At 37.8% G+C, this 25,525-nt stretch overlaps 1 protein-coding gene across 1 annotated transcript in view; it reads left to right on the forward strand.

The window, feature by feature from the left end:
• Positions 1-8,758: 8,758 nt before the first annotated feature.
• The window catches only part of TMC1 (transmembrane channel like 1), a gene marked incomplete at both ends in the record, with an annotated part of 58,644 nt that continues 41,877 nt past the window's right edge, over positions 8,759-25,525 (forward strand). The window contains 4 exons of the mRNA XM_082301152.1: positions 8,759-8,792; positions 17,008-17,070; positions 17,212-17,575; positions 23,205-23,345. Of these exons, the coding sequence (XP_082157278.1) occupies positions 8,759-8,792; positions 17,008-17,070; positions 17,212-17,575; positions 23,205-23,345 (602 nt within the window). The remainder of the gene's footprint in view (positions 8,793-17,007; positions 17,071-17,211; positions 17,576-23,204; positions 23,346-25,525) is intronic.

Raw genomic sequence — 25,525 nt, forward strand, 5'->3', positions numbered from 1 at the left:
TGCCAACTGCCAGTCCACTGGGACATCTTCAGACTCTCAAGATGTTGAAAGTAATGGAGGGAGATCATGCAATGCCATCAGCCAGCTCTCTCTGTACCCTGGAATGAACCCCCGTGGACCAATTTATGTGCATCCAGGTGAGGAAGCAAATTTTGAATAAGCTTGGAGTTGACAGAGAGTGTATCTTTCCCCCAGTCATGGTCTTCCAACACCAGACTCTGAGGGCACTAGGGCCCACCACCAGTGTTGAAGACAAGAGCTGAAAAAGGCTTTAATATTTTTGCTATGTCTATGTTCCTATTTATGACCAGCCTTGTCAAGAACCAGACCAGTGTTGTGCCTGATTCTCCTTTAGCTTTTCAAATACTTGTAAAGCCTTTTTTGTTGTCCTTCACAGTGCTGAGCAGCCTGAATTCCAACTGAACTTTGACTGCATGCATTTTCTCTGTACATGAGGAAACAGCATTGCTGTAATCCTCTTGTGTTGCCTGCTCTTGTTTTCTATATCTGTACACCTTCATTTTTTGCCTAAGTTCTGGAAACAGATCCCTGCTCAGCAAAGCTGGTGTTCTGCCCTGCTAGCCTGACTTCTGGCACTTTGAAATTGCGTGCTCCTGCATTCATAAGAGATAACAGAAAAGCAACCAGCATTCATGGATCCAAGTAAATTCAAAACCAGATCCTCAGAGGACCTTACTAAGTAGCTCCTTCTGCACCGTGAAATCTTCTCTCCCTGTATCCTCTTTATTTTCTTTCCCCTTCATCCTTACGCAAAGGGTCTCCACCATGTCATCTCCAGCTGCAAGAGCCATACATTCCAGACCCAGCTTTACATAAAATGCCACCCCTTCACCTTGCTTGCCCTGCCTATGTCTCCTTAGGGGGCTGTACCCCTCCAGCATGGCACCCCAGTCACAGGCATGATTTGCTTTTTTCAGTGATGTTATTTCTCTAGGACTGGGTCAAATCTTCTACCTTCTCCTGTATTTTCCTTGTATATCTTTACAGTCTTGAACAGAAGTCTTCTGATGGTAAGGATGGGAGTAACAGTCATAGATTTGAAGGGATGATACAGGTAAATAAATTTATATGACTGATTATTAGAGGAAAACTGGACTTTATTTAAAAAGAGGGGACAGGTGAATGGTAAGGTCAGTATATTTGAAAATACTTATTTACACGTGTCCACCTGTCCGTCTCTGTAGCTATGTCTGTCTTCTCTGTAGCAGATTGTTGGTACAAGTTGTTCCTGTAGTGGTGAGTTCACAATTTTTTTTGTAGGTGTTTATGTCTTACGGCCATATTTAGGTTTCTGATTCATGTGCTGTTTGAATACATGGAGATGGAATTAAGTTTCTACTCTTTCTCCTGGATGGAAGGAGATACGGAATAAAGCATATAGATCTTCTTGCATATAGAATAAAGCATATAGATCTTCTCTAGTTCTTCTTCGCTTTGTCGAGTGGAACAATTTGTGCATATAAGCATTCATTTACGGTTAGAAACACCAGCCAAAAAATAAGGTTTGCATGTCATAGCAGAAGTAAACCATTTCCAGAGCCTTTATCTCCTGTAGTTAGCTGCTCTTTGGGTGCTGCTTTGAAGTTATTTCCATGCAATGAAGCAAAAGAGTGCATTGTTTATATCACTGACAGGTTGACCAAGAATGGTATTTTATCTCTACCATCCAAACGGTTGATTAATTTAGATGTAACAGGTCATGGAAAGAATGGACATAACTGACACGATGCAGGATTAATGCAGTTTAATTTCATGCTCTCTCTTTTGCTGCTTTTAAGCAAACCATCTGTTGAGTGGTCCAGTGCTTTCATAAGTAATGAGACTGTGATTTTCCTCTGATTCAGGTTTTGCTGTGAAGGGAGCTCTTGCATTAAGGTGCAGTTGGTTTGCATGCATTGCCATCTGTTGATAGCTGAAACTGCAGATCTGCAGGAGAGGTCATAGAAAGACAGAATCACAGAATAAGCTGAGCTGGAAGAAACCCACCCAGATCATTTAATCCAACTTCTGGCCCTGCACAGGACATCCCAAGAATCACACTGTGTGCCTGAGAGAATTGTCCAAACACTGAACTCCGTCAAGCTTGGTGCTGTGACCACTTCCCTGGGGAGCCTGTACAGTGCTCAACAGCCCTCTGGGGGAAAACTTTTTCCTGATACACAATCTAAACCTTCCTGACACAGCTTCATGCTGTTTTCTTGAGTCCTCTCACTGGTCACGAGAGTGAAGTACTTGCCCCTTTACTTCTTTTTTTGAGGATGTTGAAGACCACAATGATATCTCCTCTCAGTCTCCTCTTCTCCAGGCTGAACAAACCAAGTGACCTCAGCTGCTCCTCACACAGCTTCCCCTCAAGAACCATCACCATCCTTGTGGCCCTCCTTTGGACACTCTCTAACAGCCTAATGTTGGTTCTATACTGTGGCACCCAAAACTGCCCCCAGCACTCGAGGTGAGGCCCCCCCAGTGCAGAGCAGAGTAGGACAATCCCCTCCCTTGCCTGGCTGGTGATGCTGTCCCTGATGCCCCCCAGGACACGCTTGGCCCTCCTGGCTGCCAGGGCACTGCTGACCCATATTAAACTTTCCCTCAACCAGGACCCCCAGGTGCCTTTCTGCAGCACTGCTCTGCAGCCTCTCATTCCCCAGTCTATACACACAGCCAGGGTTACTTCATCCCAGGTGCAGAACCCAGCACTTGTCTTTGTTAAACTTCGCATGGTTGGGGATTGTACATCTCTCTATTTTGCCCTCAAAGGAGTTGACAGCCCTTCCATTTAGGGACATCTGCAAGTATTCCTTTGAGTCCTGTGTCCAAGTTGTTAATAAAGATCTTGAAGACCGCAGGGCCGAGGATGGAGTCCTGCAGGTCCCCACTAGTGTCCCCACCAGAGTCTGATGTTACCCTATTCACTGGAGTTTTCCCCAGAAAATTGTAATCCAGTTTTGTCTGTTTGGCTCTCTGTCATCTGTGTGTGTGTGTGTGTACGTATGCATGTAAGTATGTAAGTATGTATGTGTGTATGTATGTATCTATCCATCTATATAGAAGCTAGAGACATGACATATCATTCATCAACACTACCTATGCTTTTAGCTTTGAACATTTTTACAAACACAATGATAGGCTTTTAAGGTTCTTGAAGGCTCTGTCCAGTCACTTCTCATTATTTTGATAGCCAAAGAATGACAGAAATAATAAAACAGTAATTTTTCTCTACTTCTGCATAAATGAGGAGCATTAAGTCAATTAATATAATTTGACAGGCATGAATATGTCTGTGTGGAAAACTGCAATTAATGTGTGAGTGTTGAATCATGTAATGAAAACAAGTATGTGCTAATAGAATTACAAAATTATTTCTCAGATTTTGGCTGAGAGGCCTTGGCCAGGACAGTGCAAAATGGCATGTTAACCACAGCAAATGGATAGTGATACCTCTGAGGCATCAAGAAGCTTTAGGAGGAAAAGAAAAGAAAGTTCTTTCCACGGCTCATACCCAGCTGTCTCATCTGCTCTTGGGGATGATTAGAAGGGTGAGCCAGGGCTTGGAGTACCAGGAACACCAGAGATTTAAAATGTTAATTGAAGCATTTTATCTCAGTGGTGCTGGAGATCTTTGTGGTCAGGAACAAAAGGCTGTGTTTTTCCCAAGGATCTTGTGTTGCTAAATGATGACACAATGCTGTTGTGTTAAGACACAAGGACAAGGGTATTCTGAAAAAACTCTTGCAAAATTACCTCTGTCTTCCTGCAAATACCAAAGCTTATGGGAAGAAAAGCTCACTAGCACGTCATAAAGGTGCAGTTTTCTGCAATATTTTCAGAGTATTAGCTGATGATCTGAATTTTGTCCAAATCATATCTTTGAGACAGGCTTTAGTGTCTATTACATCTAACCATGCTTTTTTTCTCAAAGGATCTTTTATGTTGCAAATAATTCTTAACTTTTTAGCTTCAATTTTAGGGAGAATGTGATTTTATGGCTTCAAGCATGTAGTTCAAGACTCAATTTGCATGTCCAGGCTTTGAACACGTTGGTATTTTCTAGTCATGGAAAAGATCTGGAATTTCTCCATTGGGAGCAGCCACAACTAAGTAGTAAATGCAATTATTTGAGCAGTGTGCCCATTTGTCAGCAAAGCAGGTGCTAACAGCAGTCACACTGGAAGTCTCTGCTGGCAGTGTGTGCTGCTGGATTTTAATAAAGAAAGCAGCTCTATTAATGACCACTCACTCAGCCATTCATTTTGGGTAGAATAAAGACAAGAATACGATTTTAAGTAGAATTTTTTCATTCTAAGTAGCATTATCATTAGAGGAAATATATATATGCTTTTCTTCACATGAAATTCCCAAACATTTCCAGCTACAAATTTTCAGAAGTTGTGCAAAGAGCAGAACATATGGATCTGTAGAAACACTGCTAAATATCTCCTTTTCTAATTTAGAAAATAATTACAGAATTTTAGTGAATATTTAGTGAATATTTAGGATTATAAAGTGTTTTTTGATGTTTTAATAAGACATTCCAATTACTAATAGGGCAGGATAAATTCATTGATCAAGACCAATTTGGATAAATTCCTCTAAATCATATCACCCAAATTTATTGTCATTCACATCAATTGATCAGAATTTTTTTTTAATGGCTTCTTTGTGAGACTTTTGATGTTTTTTCCCTCAAGCCAGTTCTTTTTTCTACCATGAGAATCTAATGAAAATTACATCCTGCTGTACTTTTAGCTTAAATTCCATTTTTTCAGAAAAACATGAAATACAGTATTTCAGAAATGTCAGAGAAGTTACAAATGGCTTTACAAAGAGTAATTGTAAAAGTGTGTTGGAATTCCCTGTAGTTTTTTTGACTTGTTAAATTTCCTTTTCACCAGGGGCTTAGAGATCTCTACACAAATAAAGTCTGTCTACAAGAAGATTTAATCTGTAACTCTTTTCTCAGTCAGTACCTGTGCAGCATCAGAATAATGTTACTTGTTTGGCATTCGTTATGTTTGGAATTCGTTATGTAACATAATGTTAATGTTTATGGCATTCCCTAATCAACAGCTGAACTCATTGACTTGGGAATTAATTAATATTTGAAAAGACTGTGAGTCAGATTTTGGAAGTTTCTGGCACGAAATTAGTCAGTCTGATTTGTTATCTGACTGTGCCTTTCACCCTTGCCAGGGTCCCCCAGTGCCAGAGTCAGTGTCGCTTCCATGCTCTGCTGGCACTGCTGCAGGCTGATGCCACTAGAGGAAGTTTTGACCCCTATCCTACCCCAGATGCTTCCTGGTGCAGCCTCCTGCTGCTCCCAGACATGATTGGCAAAATCATCCACTCAGCTGTGAAAAAGATGTGGGATAATGAGGGTCGTAGGCACAGACTTACCAGTTAATGCTGTTCAGACTCCTCTGAGTCATTCAAATGCAGAGTTAGGGAAAGATTGACATTAAGTAGTATATTAGAATGAAAAAAGCGTTTCTGCTAGCACAGTGACAGTGCCATGCCTTCAGATTGTTTTCCTATCTACTTCCAGAGCTCCCTGATTTTATCATGTCCTTCAACAGGCAGAATATACATTTTGTGTGCCTCTAAACAAAATGGCATTTTAAAATTCTGTCCTGAAGAGAGTAACCTTTAGCCAAGTCTGCCAGAAAATAATTTATTGCCCTAAGTTTTGGATTAAGTTTAGAAACAGAGGAAAAATTCACCTTGAAACATGTAAAAATCAACATTCAGTGCATTTCATGGTTGTACAAAGTGTTTTTAGCTGCTATGTAGAAATATGAAGAAGGAAATTACAGTGGTTCTTTGTGCAAAGGTTGTGGCACTGTAACTTAAAAGCCGTTTACAAGCAAAATCGACATTGCAGATTTACTGAGGCATTAATGTTTGCACAAAACATACTTAAGTTGTCATTCTTTGGTGCCATTGCTCTTTTGCCTGGGTAGATTTATCTGTTTGGCAGATGACTATCAAATGGGTTATCACTTTAGCAGTATGCAGACCGGTATGCAGACCAGTACTTTCCACTTCTCCTTCATTATGGGTTTTCAGCTGAGTTAGAGATAATTGTGTATCTCCATCCTCAGCTTTTGCCTGCCATGCATGCTTCAGCTCTTAGAATATATACTAAATGTTTTTGACAAAGAGATGCAGATTTGAACATAGGGAATAAAATGTGATGTGATTGCCAACAATGGAAACTTTCACAGTTTTCAACAAACTCAGTCAGGACTAAGGCCAATTCTCTAAACCTGCCTGCTCTAGGGCTATTTTTAAAATTTTTTATTTATTAATAGCATTCTGTATTGTTCTGATTTCATTGCTATTGTATAGAGCTAAGTTAAATTTGTTTGGGGTCTTTTTGTTTGTTTGGGTTTTAGTTTTATTTGGTTTGGTTTGGTTTTTTGGGGGGTTTTTGGTTTTTTTGTCTTTCAAGCCTTGTGTGCTGTAAAGAGAACCTAGTGTTAATGAAGACAGTTCTCAATCTCTGATTAGTATTTGAACTCCCAGGGTAAAGGGAAATCTAGCATGTATCTCCTTGCTGTGTTAGCTCCAGTGACAAGTCTGTCTTCAAAGGTTTGCAGCCTCTTCCTGTCTCCTGTCTCCTGACCCTGGCTGCCCTTTCCCACATCATGTCAAAATTTGACTAGCTCTTCTGTGCTAATACAATTGTTTGTGGACTGTGCTGTGGATGGGATCACTGCACTAAGCTGACTTAAGAAATTGATTATTTACTTTGATTAGTGATCCAGTGTGCAGCCCCACAGTGGCACATTGATGAGGGCAGCAAGTAGTGGAACTTAGAGAAACATTTGACTCTACAGCCACAAATATAAACTACAAACCAGACTGGAAACACTAACAGGTTGTACTCTGATAAAAGCACTTTATGAAATTTGATTGCTGACTGGGTCAGGACACCTTAAGAAACAAATGAAATGGAATGTGCAAGTGACATATGTCATAGCAACTGTTTACCCACAGACTGCATTCAGACTGCGTATATGACTTTAATTCTTTTGTTTATGTATCTTTTTAAATACTGCCTTTGCAGCTCTGATTTTCAAGTTTTGTCCTTTTTTTAGGGTAAGATTGATAAGTCAGCCCTCAATATATGTCCCTTTCCTTTTCATACATCCAGTAAAATATTTTTCAATGTGGTTAATAGACGTGAGTTTTATTAACTTTAAATTCTGAAGAAGGCTTATAGGACCAGTGCTATTGTCCCATTTTGACTACAACTACAAAATATCTTGTTAGAATTCTTTGACTGTTTCTTTTTGCAAATGCTTGGGAATCCATGCTCATCATTCTTCCCAAGATGTTCTTCTTTCTGTTATTGAAGAAATACAGAAGTCTACCAAATGAATTTTTAGAACAGGATTATTACTTTTCTGAATACTTAAAACATAGTCTAACTAGGGATATTCAGCGATTATTTGAGTGCTTTCTTAAATTTCTTATTTTGCATTAGAAGTCTTTTCCAAGTATATAAAAACACAGGATCTAGGATGTTATGCAATGACTAATATAAGAATGGAGCAAAAGGAAATAATACTAGTTCAGAAAACATATTTTATAGCACAGGGACTCTTATAATTGTAAAGGCAAGCTTAATCTCTTCAGGAATATTTCAAATGTGTGATTTTAATGTTCTAACAGAAATAGGCATATGTTTCAAAACAAAACAAACCTCAGCCCAATGCTAAAGTTTGAAAATGAAAAGGTAAGGTAGCTAGCATCACTGGATTAGTTTCCAGATAAATTTCCTCCAGACACCTGAATGACAGCTCCAAAGAAAAAAAATGGCTTTCATAGCTGTGTGTGTAAGAGAATCCAGAAACCACTGAGGAGCATCTGAGAAGGTAAGCTATTCTGCAGATGCTTACACCCTTTTTCAGCTGGATGACACTGAAAGAATTTCACATAAGGAGTTATCATGGAATCATCTAGTTAAATACAAATACTTAATGCAAGAATTGCATTTCATATTGTTCTATTTGTAACATAGTCTTCCAGATTTTTACTTCCAAGCCTGACTTGTCTTGTAAACTACATTTTGTCTTTCTTTCACTGTTAATTTAAATAAAAGGCCAATCTGGGTAAAACTGGTAAATTTAGGGCATAATATCCGGAAGTGAGAGTCCTAATAGAACTGCAAGGAGATGCAAATGTAAACCAGCTGATATATCAGAATCTGGCTAATTTTGCTAAGATTTTTTAAATCAGTGTCAGGCTGTTCTATTAAACCTATGAAATTTAAGCATGTCTAAGGTAAAAACTCACTTTCCTGACAGAAAAATAATCTACGTATCTTCCTCCACATGCAGGCCTGTAGGTTGGTATACAGCATGAGAGCATACTCATGTGGACATTGTGCAGCCTCCTTCCTCAGTAAGGCACTTAAGCACTTAAATGTTAGTGTTAGTCATAAGTAAGTACATTGCAGAAGAGTTTTTTCAGCAATAATAATAAAGAAGGTGAATAACTTCTTTGATTCTTTTAATCCTAGCATGCCAAAGCTAAATGGTAAACTAAACATTCATGAAAGATTCATCACTTACGAAATTAGTATCTTCTTATATTTCAGTGAGTGAAACTTCACCAGCACCATCCGTTCAGTGACAAAGAGGATGATATTGTGGTGTGCTTCATCTTGAACCACTCAGCCTCCAGACTCTCTCCTGTATAGGCAGCACCTGCAGCAGCCCTGTGAAATATCACAATGACCAAACAGGACAAGTCAACAGAAGGAAACGGTAATTACAAATATAATTATGCAACTTAAGCACATATTCATTTTCTGCATGTAGCTCAACAGTGTGCAAGTTTTGTTTTTTTCTACTTCTTTTTAATATAAAATCTTGTTAGTCACAATTCATTGTCTTTTGTTCAATGATGTGTCTTATTTGGAATTTACTAGTTGTAGCATGGTAGTGTGGCTTTCCACTGATTAGTAAATCAAAAGATTGTGACCACAGCCCTGTTACTTGTCTTACATTTATATGTGGTTTGTAGGAAAGACTAGGAAAACAGTGCTATTTTGTGGCTTCTCTAAGGTGCACAAAAAGAATGCCTCCTTTTCTTACAGCTTTCAATATTTAGTATGAAATGTCGAACTTTCTTTACAGTAAGATTAACAATATTTCCATAGTGATACTATACTGTTCTAGATCTAAGAAAGGTTTTTGTAGGATAATAATGGCTAATGGCTTGTATTGGCAATGTGCAAGGCAAGTCTAATATGGGAAGTGCTCTCAGCTCTCATGAGCAGTACTACTCTTTCTAAAGCAACGATCTCTGTTGTATGCAACAAGCATGATATTTCTTATTGTCAGCATGGAAGAAAATTTCCAGGGGTCTTATTCTTTAGCTCTTGCTAAGTACCAGGGCTGGTACTACAAACCAGGTCTTTCTAGATTTTTAATCCATAATTGGATCACTCAATAGTAAGAAAATATGTTCTACTACTATAGAAAATAGCAGAAGGGACTGCTGAGCATTTTGACAGAGTATAACACACCATTTATTTTAGAAGTCCATCCCATTTTCTTTCCTTTTATTGTCTGATCTCCGCTGTTATTTTTCTTCACCCTGATTTTTTTCTACAAGACCCTTTACTGACCAATTTAATTTTCAAGCAGTATATGCTAATGGATCTCATTTTGACATAAGAGAATCACAGAATTTAATGCAGCATAGACAAAATCCTTAATGGCTACAAAAGAATTTTTATCTCCATAAGAAACATTGTAAACATGACCATAAAACATATATATTTTTATATGCACTTATAATGAACAAATTCTAAGACTAAAAGGGTTCTAAGTTTGCCATAAACATCTGCCTTTTACTTGAAAATAGCTGACTTGTATGGTGATTCTGTGACTTTATTATTAATTCAAATTATAGAGGATATAATTCCCATGGCAAGTCAATGCTGCACACTTTTTACCTGGAGAAGGTAAAGAATTTTGTTGTGGAATCATGATCACTCTTTGACACTTTTTAAAATGAACATTTATCTTATATATATAATTTACAATAAAATCTAACAATCTTAATGACAGATACGCATGTATTTGGAGATGAGATCATGTGAGTAAACTTAGGACTGCATTCTGATTTCAGAACACTTGAAAACTCTATTACAAGTAACTATGAGACACTTTCAGAATGCAGTTCTCAATCCACTTCTAACTTAAAAAGGTCCAAGGGCTGGAGTTATGCAGCACAGAGTTCAGGAACTAATCTAGCTGCAGTTTCTTTCCAGGAGGGTTTGTTTCATCAGTGCTGATAGTCCTGAGGAATATTCTTGCAACACTTTCAAATAATGCAATTTTGCTTTTTGATATCTTTATCACCAGTGAAACCATTTTTGGTTTGGTGATTCTTCTTGTGTCATAACATGCCTGCTGCTAAGTCTAATGTAGTAGAAGATGTATGGTTCATTATACTGAGTTCATGAATGTGAACTCATTGTTCCTGGCATCTCATACAGGAAAAGACAACCTAGGCCAAAAATCTTCAGAGTGGATTTCTGAAAGGGAGCAGTTGAAAAGTGCCTATTACCTTCTAAATATAGTAAAAAGAATATATGATGAGCTGGTCAGCTCTAGTTATCAACCTTTAAAGAGCTTTCTTCTCATGAGATAACAAGAAATAAAATTGCCTTCAGATTCACTAAGAACATTTGTAACTTGAACATAAACTCTTTTCTCCATATTATCAAGTGTTCTTCCCATTTTAACAGTATTATTAGTGAATGACAATGAGCAAAATAAATCCCATTTCAGAACCAGAAAAGGCCAGATTGGTATGGTTTACTGCAGTCTCAGACTTCTCAGAGTGCACTGAACACTTAGTATTCTGACCCTAATTCTTGCAGTAAAGACTGCAACAAAAGTGAAAAATTGCCCACCACTACACCATTGTGTGATGGAGACCAAATGCAAGTGTCATGTCTCCTTGTTGTTTTATTGCAGTAACCAATGGATCCTGCAAGTTTGTAATCTCTCTAGACTTGGATAAGGCAAAACACTCCAAGGTAGATCTTTGTCAGGCACAGGTAGGGGAACATAGGTGTATCCACAGAGATGGAGTAAGATACAGAGGCCTGGAAATTTTTGTGCGTGTCTCCCTGAAGGGGGTGAAATACTGTGGGGCTTCTCACTCAGTTGTCTTCCTCATCTACCTTTTGTAAGCTTTATAACCGTAAAATCAGATTTGGCCTAAAATACTTGCACGGAAATCAAGCAATAAGCAACTTATTTATCCCTGAAGGGAAGATTAGCCTAGAAGAAGTCCTGACTCACAAACTGAGAGCCAGCTCAAACCTTGCTATGTGTGAGTACAGCCCAGAAGGAAACTGGGAAGAGGAGAATGTAATCAGATGATGTGCCCCATGCTAGCTACAGTGTCAACATGACCTATGTTAGATCAGTCTCTGTCCTTTCAGTAGAAAATCAGTAATTTTTTCTTACCAATGGAGAAAAAATGAGCTATTTATGGATGTGAATTGAATGGATTTGCTCCCTGTGGTGCTCAGGTGCAGTTTTCAAATACTGCGTGGGTTACAACTAGGTGGGCAAATTTTCTTTTCTGCAGAGAGGGAAAACTCATTTCCCCTGAGACAATTTCTGGAAACTCTTCAGCCATATAGGCTTTCAGGGTACAGCATGCACATTAGTAAGTCTTCCAAGATCCTGGTGTCATTATGACATTGTAACATAAATATTCTGCCTACTTCAGTATTTATGATATTGCCAATTTAGGTGGGAAAAATAAGCAATATATTAGACAGTTTCTGTGTAGCTGAATAGTAATTATATTTTACTTTATAAATTCATAGCTACTGCTGGTCAGGGTACAGTTTTTGAGTTGTGTAATTTTAATTTTTGTTCACTGGAAATAAAATTTGTGACACTTACTGGGAAAAACAGAAGAAAAATAAAGCATGGTCTCAAATACTGAGTGCTATGGTTGCTCTATAAATGTAATTTTTATTTGAGATTTCTGTGTTTCAAGCTCTCATCTTTTGTGCCCAAGGTGGGCCAAGGTGTTCTTCCCAAAGTCTGGAAAGAGACTAAGAGGATGGGGTCTCTAGTGTTATGGTCGCAAATCTTGGATATTGAAGTCTGCACTAATTCACTTTACAACATTCTGTGATATCTTGATATTTGATTTGTGGTGTATTTCGCCAGAAGGGCGTTACTTCTAGTGATATTTATTGTTACAGAAGTGTTGTGAGATACTCTCATATTTCAATGATCAGGAAGAATAATTTGGAAGTGTGCGTAAATATGTACAACTGAATATTACAAAACTCTTCCCTCTTTTTGACTAGTACTTAACAGGCATTTATTGTCTAATACAATCTTGCATTTCTTACATTTCCTTGTGTTGGACACTCGGTTTATTATCCATGTAGGCTGATGTCTTTCCAGCACTGAAAAGATGTGGTCCAATTCAGAGGAAAACACAGTAATTGCTTACAAGGCTCTGTTGGTAGATGATCCATTTAACTGGTTTGACAATTAATTAATAAAGTAGAAATTTATTCTATGACATATATAAAAAGTCAGACAGCATTTTTTGATATACAGGTTACTTTGCATTCCACTGAATTTTTTGTAGCATCAAAATGCAGAATTGCTTAGCAGCAGTCAGCTTTACACAGTAATAGTGGGAGCACAGATATTACAAGACTGGGCCATGTTGTACGAATTAGTTTCAAGAATTATTATCCCTCTCACAGTGAAAGATCCTGAAAACTATGTCAGTACAGAATAAGTTTTAAAAAATCCAAAGCATGAAATCCGGGTAGTAGCTTCTGATAGAAGGTGTATGAACAACTTGGGAAAACAAGGTAAGGATAAAACAATCCTTATGATCTACTAAATAGACACCTCATAGAACAAAGACTATGGTGTTACGCATTTTTTTCTGTCCTTCGTTTCCTCAGCAGCCAACATGTCAATGTTTGGAGCACTCTCCTGAGCTGTCTGATATTCTGCCTTGTGGCTGTGACTTACAGGTTAGTCTGAGCCCATATTCAGGACACCATCTTTAAGTCTTGTAGTCTTATATATGGCTATAGTCTAAATAAGACTTCAGGTAAAATGATAGCTTACTTAGATTACACTATCACTGCCCTTAATCTAGAAAGATGAGAAAGTTTCCCTTAAACAACTGTGAAAAAAAAAAAAAGAAAGTGATTGGATTTCCTAGAGTAAAAGGACTTATGGACTATATCTTCAAATATACTTAATGATCTATATGCAAATATAGATCTTGTCATTAGGACAAGATGATGTATCCTGGAAGATGTAGAAGTTGAGCTTTTGCTCTGGGTCACACTAACTCAAGTTAGCTGAGTCAAAGGCTGCTATTAGACTATGAATATTAATGATGTGAAGATAAGGGGTTCTATCAACCCTCTTCTGGAAAAATTAGTAATTCTAGACAGTGCTTTCGTGATACTTAGTTATTTTTACAGGAGGATTCACTGAACTTTTGGTAAGTGGGATCACACGATCTGTTTAAATATTCCCTCAATATATGATTTCCCATATAGTGAGGATTTTGTTCCTGCAACGAATACTACCATTTAACTTCAACAATCCAAAGCATAAAATATGCATTTCATCTTTCTTTAGGATAACAATACAGTGCCTGAGGAACGTACTCTACTGTTTCTCTATGTTGTGGTTTATAGCAGAACATTTAAATTAACTGCTAAACTGCATTTAGATATAGTGTCATCATGAAGCATAATTTGTGTATTGTTAAAATGCTTCTGTGATAGTTCATTGAGACAGGCTTTCATGCAAGCACCTGAACTGCTCCATTGTGAACTGCCCAGCCTGTTCCTTTCCTCTTTGAAAAGTATCACGGAGTTTATGACCTGAAATAGCTTAATAATAATAATAATAATAATCATCATCATCATCATCATCATTAAAGATGGTAATAATAATGTTACATACGGTAATGTTTATTTATCTCTTGTTACTCAAATACCCAGCCAGCTATCAACACTGGTCTTTATATATAAAGATATAAATAAATGCAAAACAGACACAAAAACCAGTTATTAATACAGCTTGTCTGAAATGCAAGTTGCCAGGGGTAGCTGTAGTGTGAATGCAGTGTGGGGTGGCTGTGTAGCTTACATGAACCCATGCACGTATGTGGTTCAGGCCAATTCTCAGGGGTGGTAAAGATCTTCCAGTCCCTCTCCTCAGTGATTTTTTTCTCTTCTAAGCAGCATGAACTGCTATCACAACTGTCACAAGTCAGTAACTTTTAGTTCTACCTTGAGCTTCAACAAAAAGCTCTCTGCATGCATCTATGTCCTAGCCAAAGACGTGGAAGAGGTCTCTTATTTTGTAGACACACTGGAATGAGAAGAACACACCTCTAACAGTCTTCATAGTAACATAGCTTATCTCTATGTCAAGTTCAGTTTGGAGATACAATTTTAAATCTTTGCAGACACAAATTTTGAAGCTGCACTAGTTCTTGCTGGGCATGTTTATAGTACCCACTTTCAGCTGCATAATTCCATGTAATCACTGGTCTTGCTTTCTAGGTTTGTTTTGTGGCAATAGCTATTTCTGTTTGATTTTAGGCTTTTTCTTTATTTTTTAAAAAATCATTCTTTATCACTCATGTACCTGGTAATTTAGATGAAAAAAACCTTTAACACATAGAACTTAACATTCGAATATGCTCACCCTAGCAGTGTTTTCCATGCTTTTTTTTCAAGCACTCTGAAATCTGTAAATTAGCTTAGAATTTTTTCTCAAATTTTCAGTGTAGTAAATCTGTTATCCTTATGCTACTAGAATTAAACAGACTCCAACAGCTATCTTCTACCTTGTTTAAGTCTCTGTGTCTCACAATCCCTTGTCACTGTTATTGTTATGTCAATATGATGTCGACTCAAGATTGGTAAACTTCACTGCTAATGCATGGTCCAGTATATATGATAAACTTCCATTTGTTTGCTGGTTGTATGGCCTCATCAGACTCTGCACTGAGGCCAATCTCTAACCCATAAAGTACTTTTCTTTTCTGGGCATTTCTCTTTGGCCATAGGAGATCAGCCAAAGCATTTGTTTCGATAAGAAATAGTGCCCTAGTGTGGCATGTGAACTATCTCTTTAGAGGTGTCTGTCTTCATCTTTGCAAGCTTTCATTAGCAGCACAATGGTCTTTATCAAAGGAGATCCTGTTACTGTCAGCAGCAGAAGGTATGTGTCCAGGCAGAACAAAGGAACACTTATTGCCACATTTCAATGGTGATATCGAATGACAATATTTTTGCATAATCTTAAAAATCATGGTGCAGATGTTGTAGAAATGGTAGAAAGTGTTAATTACAATTAAATGTTTTGCATAGGGAAGTTAGACCCAGTTTAAATATGTTGCTTAAATTCTAGTTAATAACTCTTTTCCTATAACTGCACATAGTGAAACAAGACCCTGGATTCCTTCTTGTTTGCAGCCTTACATCTTTTACTCATTTTCTTTGATACTAGGCAAAGTCAAGAAGTTGCCCTTCATAGTTTGCTACAGCAGTCCCTAAATAAACCAATCTGTATATAAATTTTCAATGAGTCACTAGCATCTTAGTAATATTTATAAAAGAAATTGGGGAACCAGGGAATGTGTGAAGAAAGAATATAAAGAAAAATTCAGAAATGTTAGAGATGAATGAAAAAGGAAGATACCTACAGTTTCTTCCCAAAAAATGCAACTATATGGATCATCACCTATCACCTATCCAGAGGGGAAGCTGGACAATATACACATGGAACATGCAGATTATATAGGTGTGGAATGACTGCTACCTACTTCTACTGTTTCATGGTAATCTCTCTTAGCCTTCTCTTTAATTTCCTACTACCATCTATTTCTGTAAATACCGCTGATGTATCTAAAGTGCTTTCCCATGTGTAAAAGCTCAAGGATACCTTAAAAGAGCCCATTAGAACCTGGCTTCTCAGATATTGCTTCTGAAGAAATTTTGCTAGGGAATATCAGTAGCAGTTTCAGAAATAACCCGTTAAGTAATATGTCCATACCAATGTATTCAAAGAGCACATTAATTAGATACTAATTAGATATTATGATATATATAATACATATGGGAGTATTTTAATTTATTCTCTATAAATCCATGATTGCAGTTTCAAAGTGTACCAGGCAAATGAAGTGGATAATTTTCTACTTATTGATGGGTAGCGCAGACACTGTTTCTTGTTGAACTTACAGAGAATGAAAAATTAAGCAAGAGATCCACTCCAAATCAAAGATGTTTCTAAGGAGACTCACTACAATCTTCTATAAATAGACTATCCCTCTAAAGCCTTCAATGTTAAAATCATCTCATGTGGTAGAGTGGTAGAATAGGATTGTGGTAGAGCACACAATGAGCTGGATCAAGTTTTGTCACTGTGCTTAGAGATTGGGTTGCTGGAACTGAGAGTAGGTCTTCTCTCTCTTCTGGAACTGCACTCTTCAGCTATGCTGCAGCTCTGGATCTTCATGCCCTCCAGTCAGTCAAATCACAAAATGATTCTTTCAGTATTTTTTAATCTCAGTCAGTGTTTTATCTTTCATGTTTAAGAAAATCTCAGAGAATTGTCTGAGAAGCATTTTCATCCTTCTTCTCCAAATTTTAGGGTATTTTTATCATCCTCCTTTCCTATATATTTCTTCCACGAGAAAGAGTTCTTCCTAGCATCCCTTTGAGGTTTATTTATCTGAGTGCTGAAGGAAAGTGTAACTGTTTTTTCTATTTTCATCTTACCTCTTGAAAACTATTTGCCATGTTCCAAAAAGCTGGGTTCATAAAATGTTGTAAAGAAATATAAAGCAGTAATTGCCAAGAATTTCTTGAAAGCCCTGCATTCCTAATGATTGATCTACTCTTCACATGCACTGGCCTTTCTTTTCATTTCACAGATGGAAGTGATGACAATGAAGAAGGCAGTGCAGTTGAGAATGAAGAAACTGTCAAAGGAACAGGTCAGTAATGTGGATTATTTTGAGGCCAGACACAGATGCTTTCTGATTATTCATAAGAATGAAGGATGAAGAAAGGTCTCCTTCTGACATACTCCCATTCTCTCATGTGTTTTTAATCTTTTTAATCAATCACAAATAAAGGGAGGAAGAGAGCAACACCAAGAACCAGAAGGGGACGTGCCAGAGGGAGAGATAGGCATGGTGATGAGGAGGATGAGGATGATGAAGATGGGACAAGGAGAGCTGGGCATCGCAGGCACAGAAACCGTAGACGAGGACGACCAGCTGGAAATGAGGCCAGTGATTCTGATATGGAACCTGCAAAATCCAGAAAGAACCAGGAAAATCAGAAATCCAAGGAAGATGATGAAGAAGAGGAAGATGAGAAAGGGGGTAGAAGTGGGAAGGGTAAAAATGAGAAGAAAGTGGACAAAAAGGCTGATAAAAAAGGGAAAAAAGAAAAGGCCAACAAGAAGAAAAAAGACAAAAAGAAATCAGGATCAGGGTAATGAAGTTACTTTTTTTCTTATAATAAAACTATAGTTATCTTACATAAAACCTGTTTTCATTTATAACTGTGAAATACCAAGAGTCAATATGAGTCCCTTGTGACAGCCAAATTAGAGCTGGACAGATATTCTTTCCTCCTGCAATGAGGAAATGCTGGCTGAATGAAATGAAAACTTTCCAGAAAATCATATCTAGTTATATCCTAAGTTTATGAGCCGTTTTCTAGAGAAAACATGTCAGAGGAGAAGTGAAAATGGTGGACAGAGGTGATAACAGGTGAGATCTGCCCCATTTTTTTCTTTCCGCAAAACTGAAATGCCCCAAACTCCAAGCTGATAACCCTCCAAGAAAGCCAAGTTTTATTTCCAATATAGAACTAAAATCTTGATGCTTCTCAGAAGATCATATTCTTGTTTCTCAGACAGCTTTGAGCCATATTTTTAAGGTCAGTGCCAAAATTTCAAGAACTCAGAATCAAAAACTGAGATGAGATTTTCCAGTCTGTCTTCCACTTGCTTCCTCTGAAATGTCACTTTACAACTTTTCAAAGCATCTAATACACCCTGGGGTTTTTGGAAGACTCCAGTGACAGGGAGCACTTCAGAAAAATATTTCTACTTCTCTGCCATCCTAGCATTCCCTTGTTCCTTGTCCGTTCTTGTGCTTTTGAGGGGAAGCAGCCCCTGGGAGCAATGTATAAGGGAGCAAATGGAGCTAAGCACACTTATCTCAGTGGAGGGGAAGAGAAACTCCCATTCCTCATTCAGCACTTTTTACAACTTTTTCTGTTCCAAGAGGCATCACTGGAGAGCACAGCAGGAGTAAAAGGAAAGAAAAAAATACAGTGAGATATGCTGTTGTATTAATTTGTCTGTGATCCCATTTCTGTATATTTCTACTTCACTTCACTTCCTGATGAGAATGGCTAAAATCTTTTTTCTGCTGGCTCTTCACTATGGTGGCAATTATACTCCTGCACCCAGTTTGCTGCACTCATAGAGCAACAGTCCTGAATGTGCAAACCTATGTTCCTTTGTTTATTGGTTTCTTCATTGTAAACGTTTACTCAGTGTTAATTAAAAAAGGTCACTGAAAATAGAAAATTGAATGAGGGCACAAAGTTTTTCATTTCAAAGTTCTTAATATTAAAATACTTAAATTTTGGGCTAAATAACTAGAAATTGATACCTGGAACAAGACCTTGTTCTTAAAGTAGTAAGCCTATCAACATTTGAGGAAAAATTGAGGACATGCTAGAAGATAACTCAAGAACATTGTATTTTTAGACTTTTACAGGAGCTGCTGAAAATATTTCAGAATAGTATTTTAAAGTATATTCAAAAGAAAAAATGAAATAATGTAAGAATGAAGGATAGCAGGCTGGTGGTCTGTTTGGCTGTGATCCAGACAAAGGATTTGCCAAGCTTCCAGAAAGAAAAGAAGGCTGGCAGTATAGAATACAGCCTGTCTAGCAAGTCCATGAGGACTGTCCTGGGACAGGACCTATCGCAAAAAATACTTTCTACTGTTTAAACATAGACCTTGCTGATGCAGTTTTTTAATTGCCAAGGTGTTTCAGCATGAAATAGCATTAAAAGAGTGAAATCAGAAGTTGAGAAACAAAACACCAAAAAAATTTCCCCACATTAAAAGAAAAAATGAAACAATCTGACAGAGAGATAATGTCGTATTTACTGCTGTCATTGTGGCCTTTGCTAAACTTAGCAACATTGCCCATTTTGGTGAGGTCACAGTACATCAGTAGAATCTGCTGCTTCATGGTCTGTACTTTTCATTTAAATCAGATAAATCTCTTCACACACTACTTTTTCTACCTAAAGGACATAAGCGAATCCTGGAAGAACTCTGAATTGATTTGCAGAGTTTGTTTAGTTGTTTTGGTTTTATTAAAACTTAAATATTCTACTCTTGGTTTATTTGTGGTAGTGAGTTTCACAGGCTGATTCCATGATGAAAGGAGTTCTTTCTTGGGTTTTAAATCTTCTGTTCTTAGATGTTAGTGGTTGTTGGTGAGGCTGATTGTTACCTGTAAATGAGGGTTTGAGGAGGGTCTACTCTACACTGTTCATAATCATCATCTCCAAAATACCAATGATAAATTGCTCCCTTAGTCTCACTCTGGGGATCTGATTCATGGATTAAAAAACCGTTTAGTTCTTTACTGCCTTGTTTCATTTTGTCCGACTGATCTTAGAAACTGTGTGCAGTCATGTGAGGAAAAAAAATTGTTAGAAAAGGAATTCTATTTTTCCTATTGCATAGCTCTATCTGTGAGTAGATAAACTGACCTTTATTAGGTTTACTTGAGAGTATAAAACTTATGCAAAAGCCCAGAGGTACACGGAAGGTTAAGGCAGTACAGACACTGTTACTTTTTGCTAACTGAATAGCACTGAGAGGCAATGCTATGGGGATTACCCATAAAAATAGAATTTACACAAAAACCTAGAAGGAAAGGTTTCAAACTTAGTCAAATTTATTTAATTGTCATGCTATACTCTAAGTCGTACTGGTCTTATCCTGTAATGTCTAAGCTCAAAGAAAACATTTTCATCCTAATTTTTACTGCTAGAAGCAGAAGTAATGAGAAAAGTAGTTTACATCCATAAAGAGAAGATGAAACTAAAACCAAAACAGAGATGTCTAATAAAGTCATAAAACCAAACTACAGATGAATAGAATGAAGTCTGTTATGTATGTAACTTGAAGAAGCAGTTGATTTCAAGAGTTCTATTGACTTAGATGTGTATTGAATTGGAACCAAGGAAGATGGGGGCTTGATGTCAAGTTATTTACTGACGCTTTATGCTGTATGTTAGCCTGCAGGTCACAATGAACCCTTCTGGACTTCAAATGTACGAATCAAAACCTTTTATGAAAGGCTAAGACTTTTGGTTGCAGAAGATGGAATTTTGAATTCCTGGCTTGAATAACATGGGGTTCCACCTCTTGAGCTAAAGGGGAAAAGTCTGCTGTTACTGCACCAAGTTTGGCTGCATAATACAAACACACTAGAAAATCCTGATTTCTTAAAGAAACTCTGAAATTTGGATTTTTTATTATTTTTCTGGTTCCAAAGGAAAGTGAAGAATGGAAGATGGGATGTATTTCTAAAGACAAAAAAAGCAGTAGTTGGTAAAGGGCACAAAGTCCATTTTATCCCTACCTGATCTCTTGTGTTTTGTTAAGCTTCCTTTTCTCCATAAGCTCACTGCATCAGGACAAAGCCCTCATATTTCCCACCCTCTCTCTGCAGCATTGTAAACCACCATATCCCAGCTTTGCATAACCCAGCAATCTTCCATCAAAGGAAATATTTAATATCAGGCATGTCACTCTGCTTTGTAAAATGCAAAGCAGTTAATAGAAACAATGGATTCTGAGCTCTCTCAAACCAGGTTCTTTTAACCCTTTCGTTCTTCTTGAAGGCATGACTCTCTTTGCATTCTCCCTCAAAATTTTATGCACAAATCACTTTGTTATCCTCTATCCATTTGACTTCAGTTTTCTCAACTTGCTCTTCACAATACTGGTATGACAATAAATAGATGTGGTGTTCAGTAGCAGTTTTTCTTTATATAGGTTTAAGTTTTCCGTGATACTGTTTTTTATCATGTGAAGCCTGAAAGTATAAGATTGATGGGTTCAACTTTCTAAGGTGACAGTCTATTCAGTACGGATCACAAAGATTCTCTGAGCATTGGAGCACCTCTCCTATGAGACAGGTTGAGAGAACTGGGATTGCTCAACTTAGAGAAGAGAATGTTCTGGGGAGATCTCACTGTGGCCTTCCAGTGACTTAAGGCAGCTTATAAAAAGGAGGGAGAAAGACATTTTACATGGCCAGACAGTGACAGAACAAGACGCAAAAGTTTTAAACTGGAAGAGAACTGCTTTAGATTAGATATTAGGAAGAAATCTTTTACTCAGAGCGTGGTGTAATACTGGAAAAAGCTGATCAGAGAAGCTGTGGATGCCCCACAACTGGGGAACGTTGAAGGCCAGGCTGGATGGGGTCCTGAGCAACTTGATCTAGTGAATGGCATACTTGCATGTCAGGGAGCGTTGGAGAGAGATGGTTTTTAAGGTCCCTTCTAACCCAGACCATTCTATGATTCTATGTCTCTATGATAATAAACAGCATTTTAGCCTTTAATAGCAGGGTGACACACAGCTATGACAGCCTCTTTCTTTCCTATGCTAACTTCTGTGTGTCTGAAAGTTTTCAGCTCCTCCCCTAATTTTTTGCTATTATTAAGTATATTTTATGAAGACTATAGGTAGATGACCAATAAGAAATTTGTATTTTCCTGTGTTTCAAAAAGTATTTTGTTTTTATTTTATTTGCTTGCTTTGAGTCTTATGATTACTCTTACTGGCAAACCCTTGTGTCATTTATGTCATTTAGATCTCTAAAAACACTGTTTTGGTAGAAAAAAAGGTTTATAATTTTTAAATTATCCAGGAGATAGAACCTATGCATTAGGTAATGAATCATTCAGTGCTCACATCAGATTTCAGATATCAAACTCTCAGAATGGTGAAGTATAAGCAAAAGAGTCTGAAAACTATTTGCTTGATAAAGTCTGAAAGAATTGGTCCCCAAACAAGCCAGAAAACCATTAAAAAAAATACAAACCAAACCAACCTGCAGTACAGTTTTAAATAGTCAGAAAACAAACAAACAAGCAAACAAATAAAAGAAGCTAAAGAAAACACAGCAAGAACAGATAGAAATGCATCAATCTGCTAGTACCACGACGTCACTTAGTGGTACTTGTTGCTGTCAACTTTTTTAGGGCAGAAAGTCAGAATCTAATGATTTCCTTTTTATTATTTTCCTGTTTGCTGGCATAACAAGAGCAAACACCTGTTGCTAATGAATTACTACATACCGTTATATGAGATGCAAGATTTCTAACAGAAAAGGGCACCTATGCAGATTTTAGGAGAGTGAATATTGTTTTAATCGGCAGTTCTTTGCAAAGATACTGCAAACTGATGTATGGATAAATTCAGATCACAGACACAACATACCTGGAGATGCCATTACAATTGCATCTCCTTCCCTTGAGTGCTTGCTGCTTTCTCGTGGTCTTGCTGCAATGTGGCTTTGAATTCTTCCTGTCTATGAAATGCTATTGCCTTGCTAAGTGCATGGGCTGTTATTTGGTATTTAAATTTGTCTTGGCTCTGGCTGTAGTGTCTCTTCTTTCTACTGTGACACACTAAAGTGAAGGAGTTCACTTTTATGGCTGCAGTTGTAGCATCCTCACTTCACCATGGTGGGTTTGGGTTGGACTCATAGGAGGCTAGTTACAGCTGCAGGAAAAATCAGTGACTGTCAGATGTTACCCCAAGAGTGCTGCCCACTGTCCCTGAGATGCTGAAGGTGTAGTGCTCTGCACTTTGTGTGCAGGCTTTTCTTTTCACATTAAATTAATAACAAGTGTAAATGAAGTGTGTCCTCCCTTCTGTGCAAATGTGAAGGTGTTTATCTAGTCTCAAATTTAAATGAAATTAACACAAAGTATGTTTTTCTGTGAAAACTTTTGTCCTATCTGAGTTTTGGTGGTATTTTTTGTTTCTGCTTTTGCTTGAAGCTCTGATTCTGAATCTGAGGAGGAACCAATTACAGAGGAGGAACTGGCCAAGCTGAAAGAAGAGGTAGAAGAAAAAAAGAAACTCATTGCCACACTACGAAACAAGCCATGGAAGATGAAAAAGAAGTTGTCTGTCCTTAAGTATGGTTTGATTTCCATAATGGATATCTGCTATCCTGCTCTACACTGTTTTTCTGAATTTTCACTTTAGTTCTGGACCTACTCACAAAATTAGCTTCAAACCACCTCTAATCTCTCTTCCCTAGGATGTGTTGTCACAGTAAATGGAGATAAATGGTGTTGCAGATCAGTGCTTTCTTGTCTCTGTAGAGCTGAAACCAAATATGGAAAGCTAATATCTTTTTGTTTTCAGAATTTTCATTACAAGCCAGTGCAAAATATTTTCCTTTTCTTCAATTAGGTTGATGTTGGTAAATTCTTCCATTGCTAAGATTAATATCTCACTAATATTTCTCAGAAAAATGATGCAATTTCTAGATTACCTCAAGATTGCTGGGGAGAGCAGAGAGGATTTATCTCCTAGTCTGACTTTTAGGAAAGAAAAACTTTTTAACTTACAGAAAAGCAAACTGATTGGAAGCAGAACTTGGACTTTCATTCATTTTTATGTATGCCACATAGGAAATTGTATTTTGCTCTAGCAAACCTATGGCTATATTTACTTGGAAGCCAAAAATGAAGTATACATTTACAGTTAAATTTCCACCAAGCACACGAACTGGGTAAATAGAGAGAACTTTATTCTTTTGACAAAACTCTTGTGCTCTCCTGTTTTGGATAACTCATTCACTGCAGCAGTACCCAAATACCAGCAAAACATAGCTAGCAGAGAAAGGATGGTCTGTCCTGCAGAGAGATTTTAATATGGACAGAAAACACAGTCATATGAAATATGGTATGGAAGGTCTACAGATTTGTCCTTCTAAAAGGTAAGGCAATTTTGGAAAGGGTAAACTTGCATAGAGGTAATGGAAGGAACCAAAGGAGGTAGAAGAGAACAGTATCTAGGAGATGTAAAGTAGAAGCATTGTGAAGGTAAGAGAAATTTCAGAAAATATAAATGAGCAGAATAGATTTTGGATCTCTATAACTGAAGGATCCCCACGTACATAAACTTAGTACTTGTTTGTATACTTCCTATGGAGAAAGCTGCTATTTTTATAGCCATTCTTCAATCCCATAATTCCTAGCAATTCCTAGAAAATTTCCTGACTTGGTATGTCCCTTGGACTATTGTTCATTATTGGTTTTCCATGTAATGGGTAGCGATGACACTGTGCCATGTAGCTCAAGGATGATCAAGAGACACTTTGGGCCTTGGGGTATCTGGTAAGGAAAGCTGGCGCAGAGGTCATCTTTTCTTCTGTACTTCCAGTTGTGGGCAGTGATCTTGGAAGAAACAGATGCATCCAGTCTATTAACACAATAATTCACAGAACAAATCCTCCTAGAAGCCCTGCTAAAGCTCTTGGAAGATGGGGAGCTGAATTGAGACAATAAACACATCTTCACTAGGGAAAGAACTGCCTGAACAAACCTTCTGTGAAGAAGTTACTACATCAGTGAACAAAGGAAGGGCTGTGTGTGTCATTTAGATGGACTTCTGTAAGGTTTTTTGACATGGTACCCCACAACATCCTTCTCTCTAAATTGTAAAGATATAGATTAAATGGGTGGGCAGTATGGTTGCTAAGAAATTGTCTGAATGGTCACACCCGGGGAGCTGGTCATCAATGGGTCAATGTCTGCTTGGACATCACTGACAAATGGTGTCATTTGGTGGTCTGTGTTGGCACCAGTGCAATTTAATGTCTTTATCAATGACATAGATGGAGGAATCAAGTGCACCCTCAGAAAATTTGCAGATGACATCAACCTGAAGGATGAGATGCCATCCAGAGGGACCCAGACAAGCTCAAGAAGTGGGCACATGGGAATCTCATTGGGTTTAACAAGACCAAGTGCTGCAACTTTTTCAGGGCAACCCGCGGCATCAATATAGGCTGGGGGATGAACAGATGGAGAGCAGCCATTTGGAGCACTTGGGGATGCTGGTGGGTGGGAAGTCAAAGAAAAGCCTACAATACAGGTTTGCAGCCCAGCAAACCAAACATGTCCTGGGCTGCATCCAAAACAGCGTCACCAGTAGGGTGAGGGAAGGGATTCTGGTCCTCTAAACCACTCTTGATCTTCACAGTGAAAAAAGTGAGGAAGAAGACGTGGAGGGGGATGAAAAGATGTTATAACATCACCTCTCTCCTAGGCACTATGCAATAGACTTGTTAGGCTGTCGGCTGGAG

The sequence above is a fragment of the Coloeus monedula genome (genome assembly GCF_965178545.1).
Source record: "Coloeus monedula genome assembly, chromosome: Z".
Classification (NCBI taxonomy): domain Eukaryota; kingdom Metazoa; phylum Chordata; class Aves; order Passeriformes; family Corvidae; genus Coloeus; species Coloeus monedula.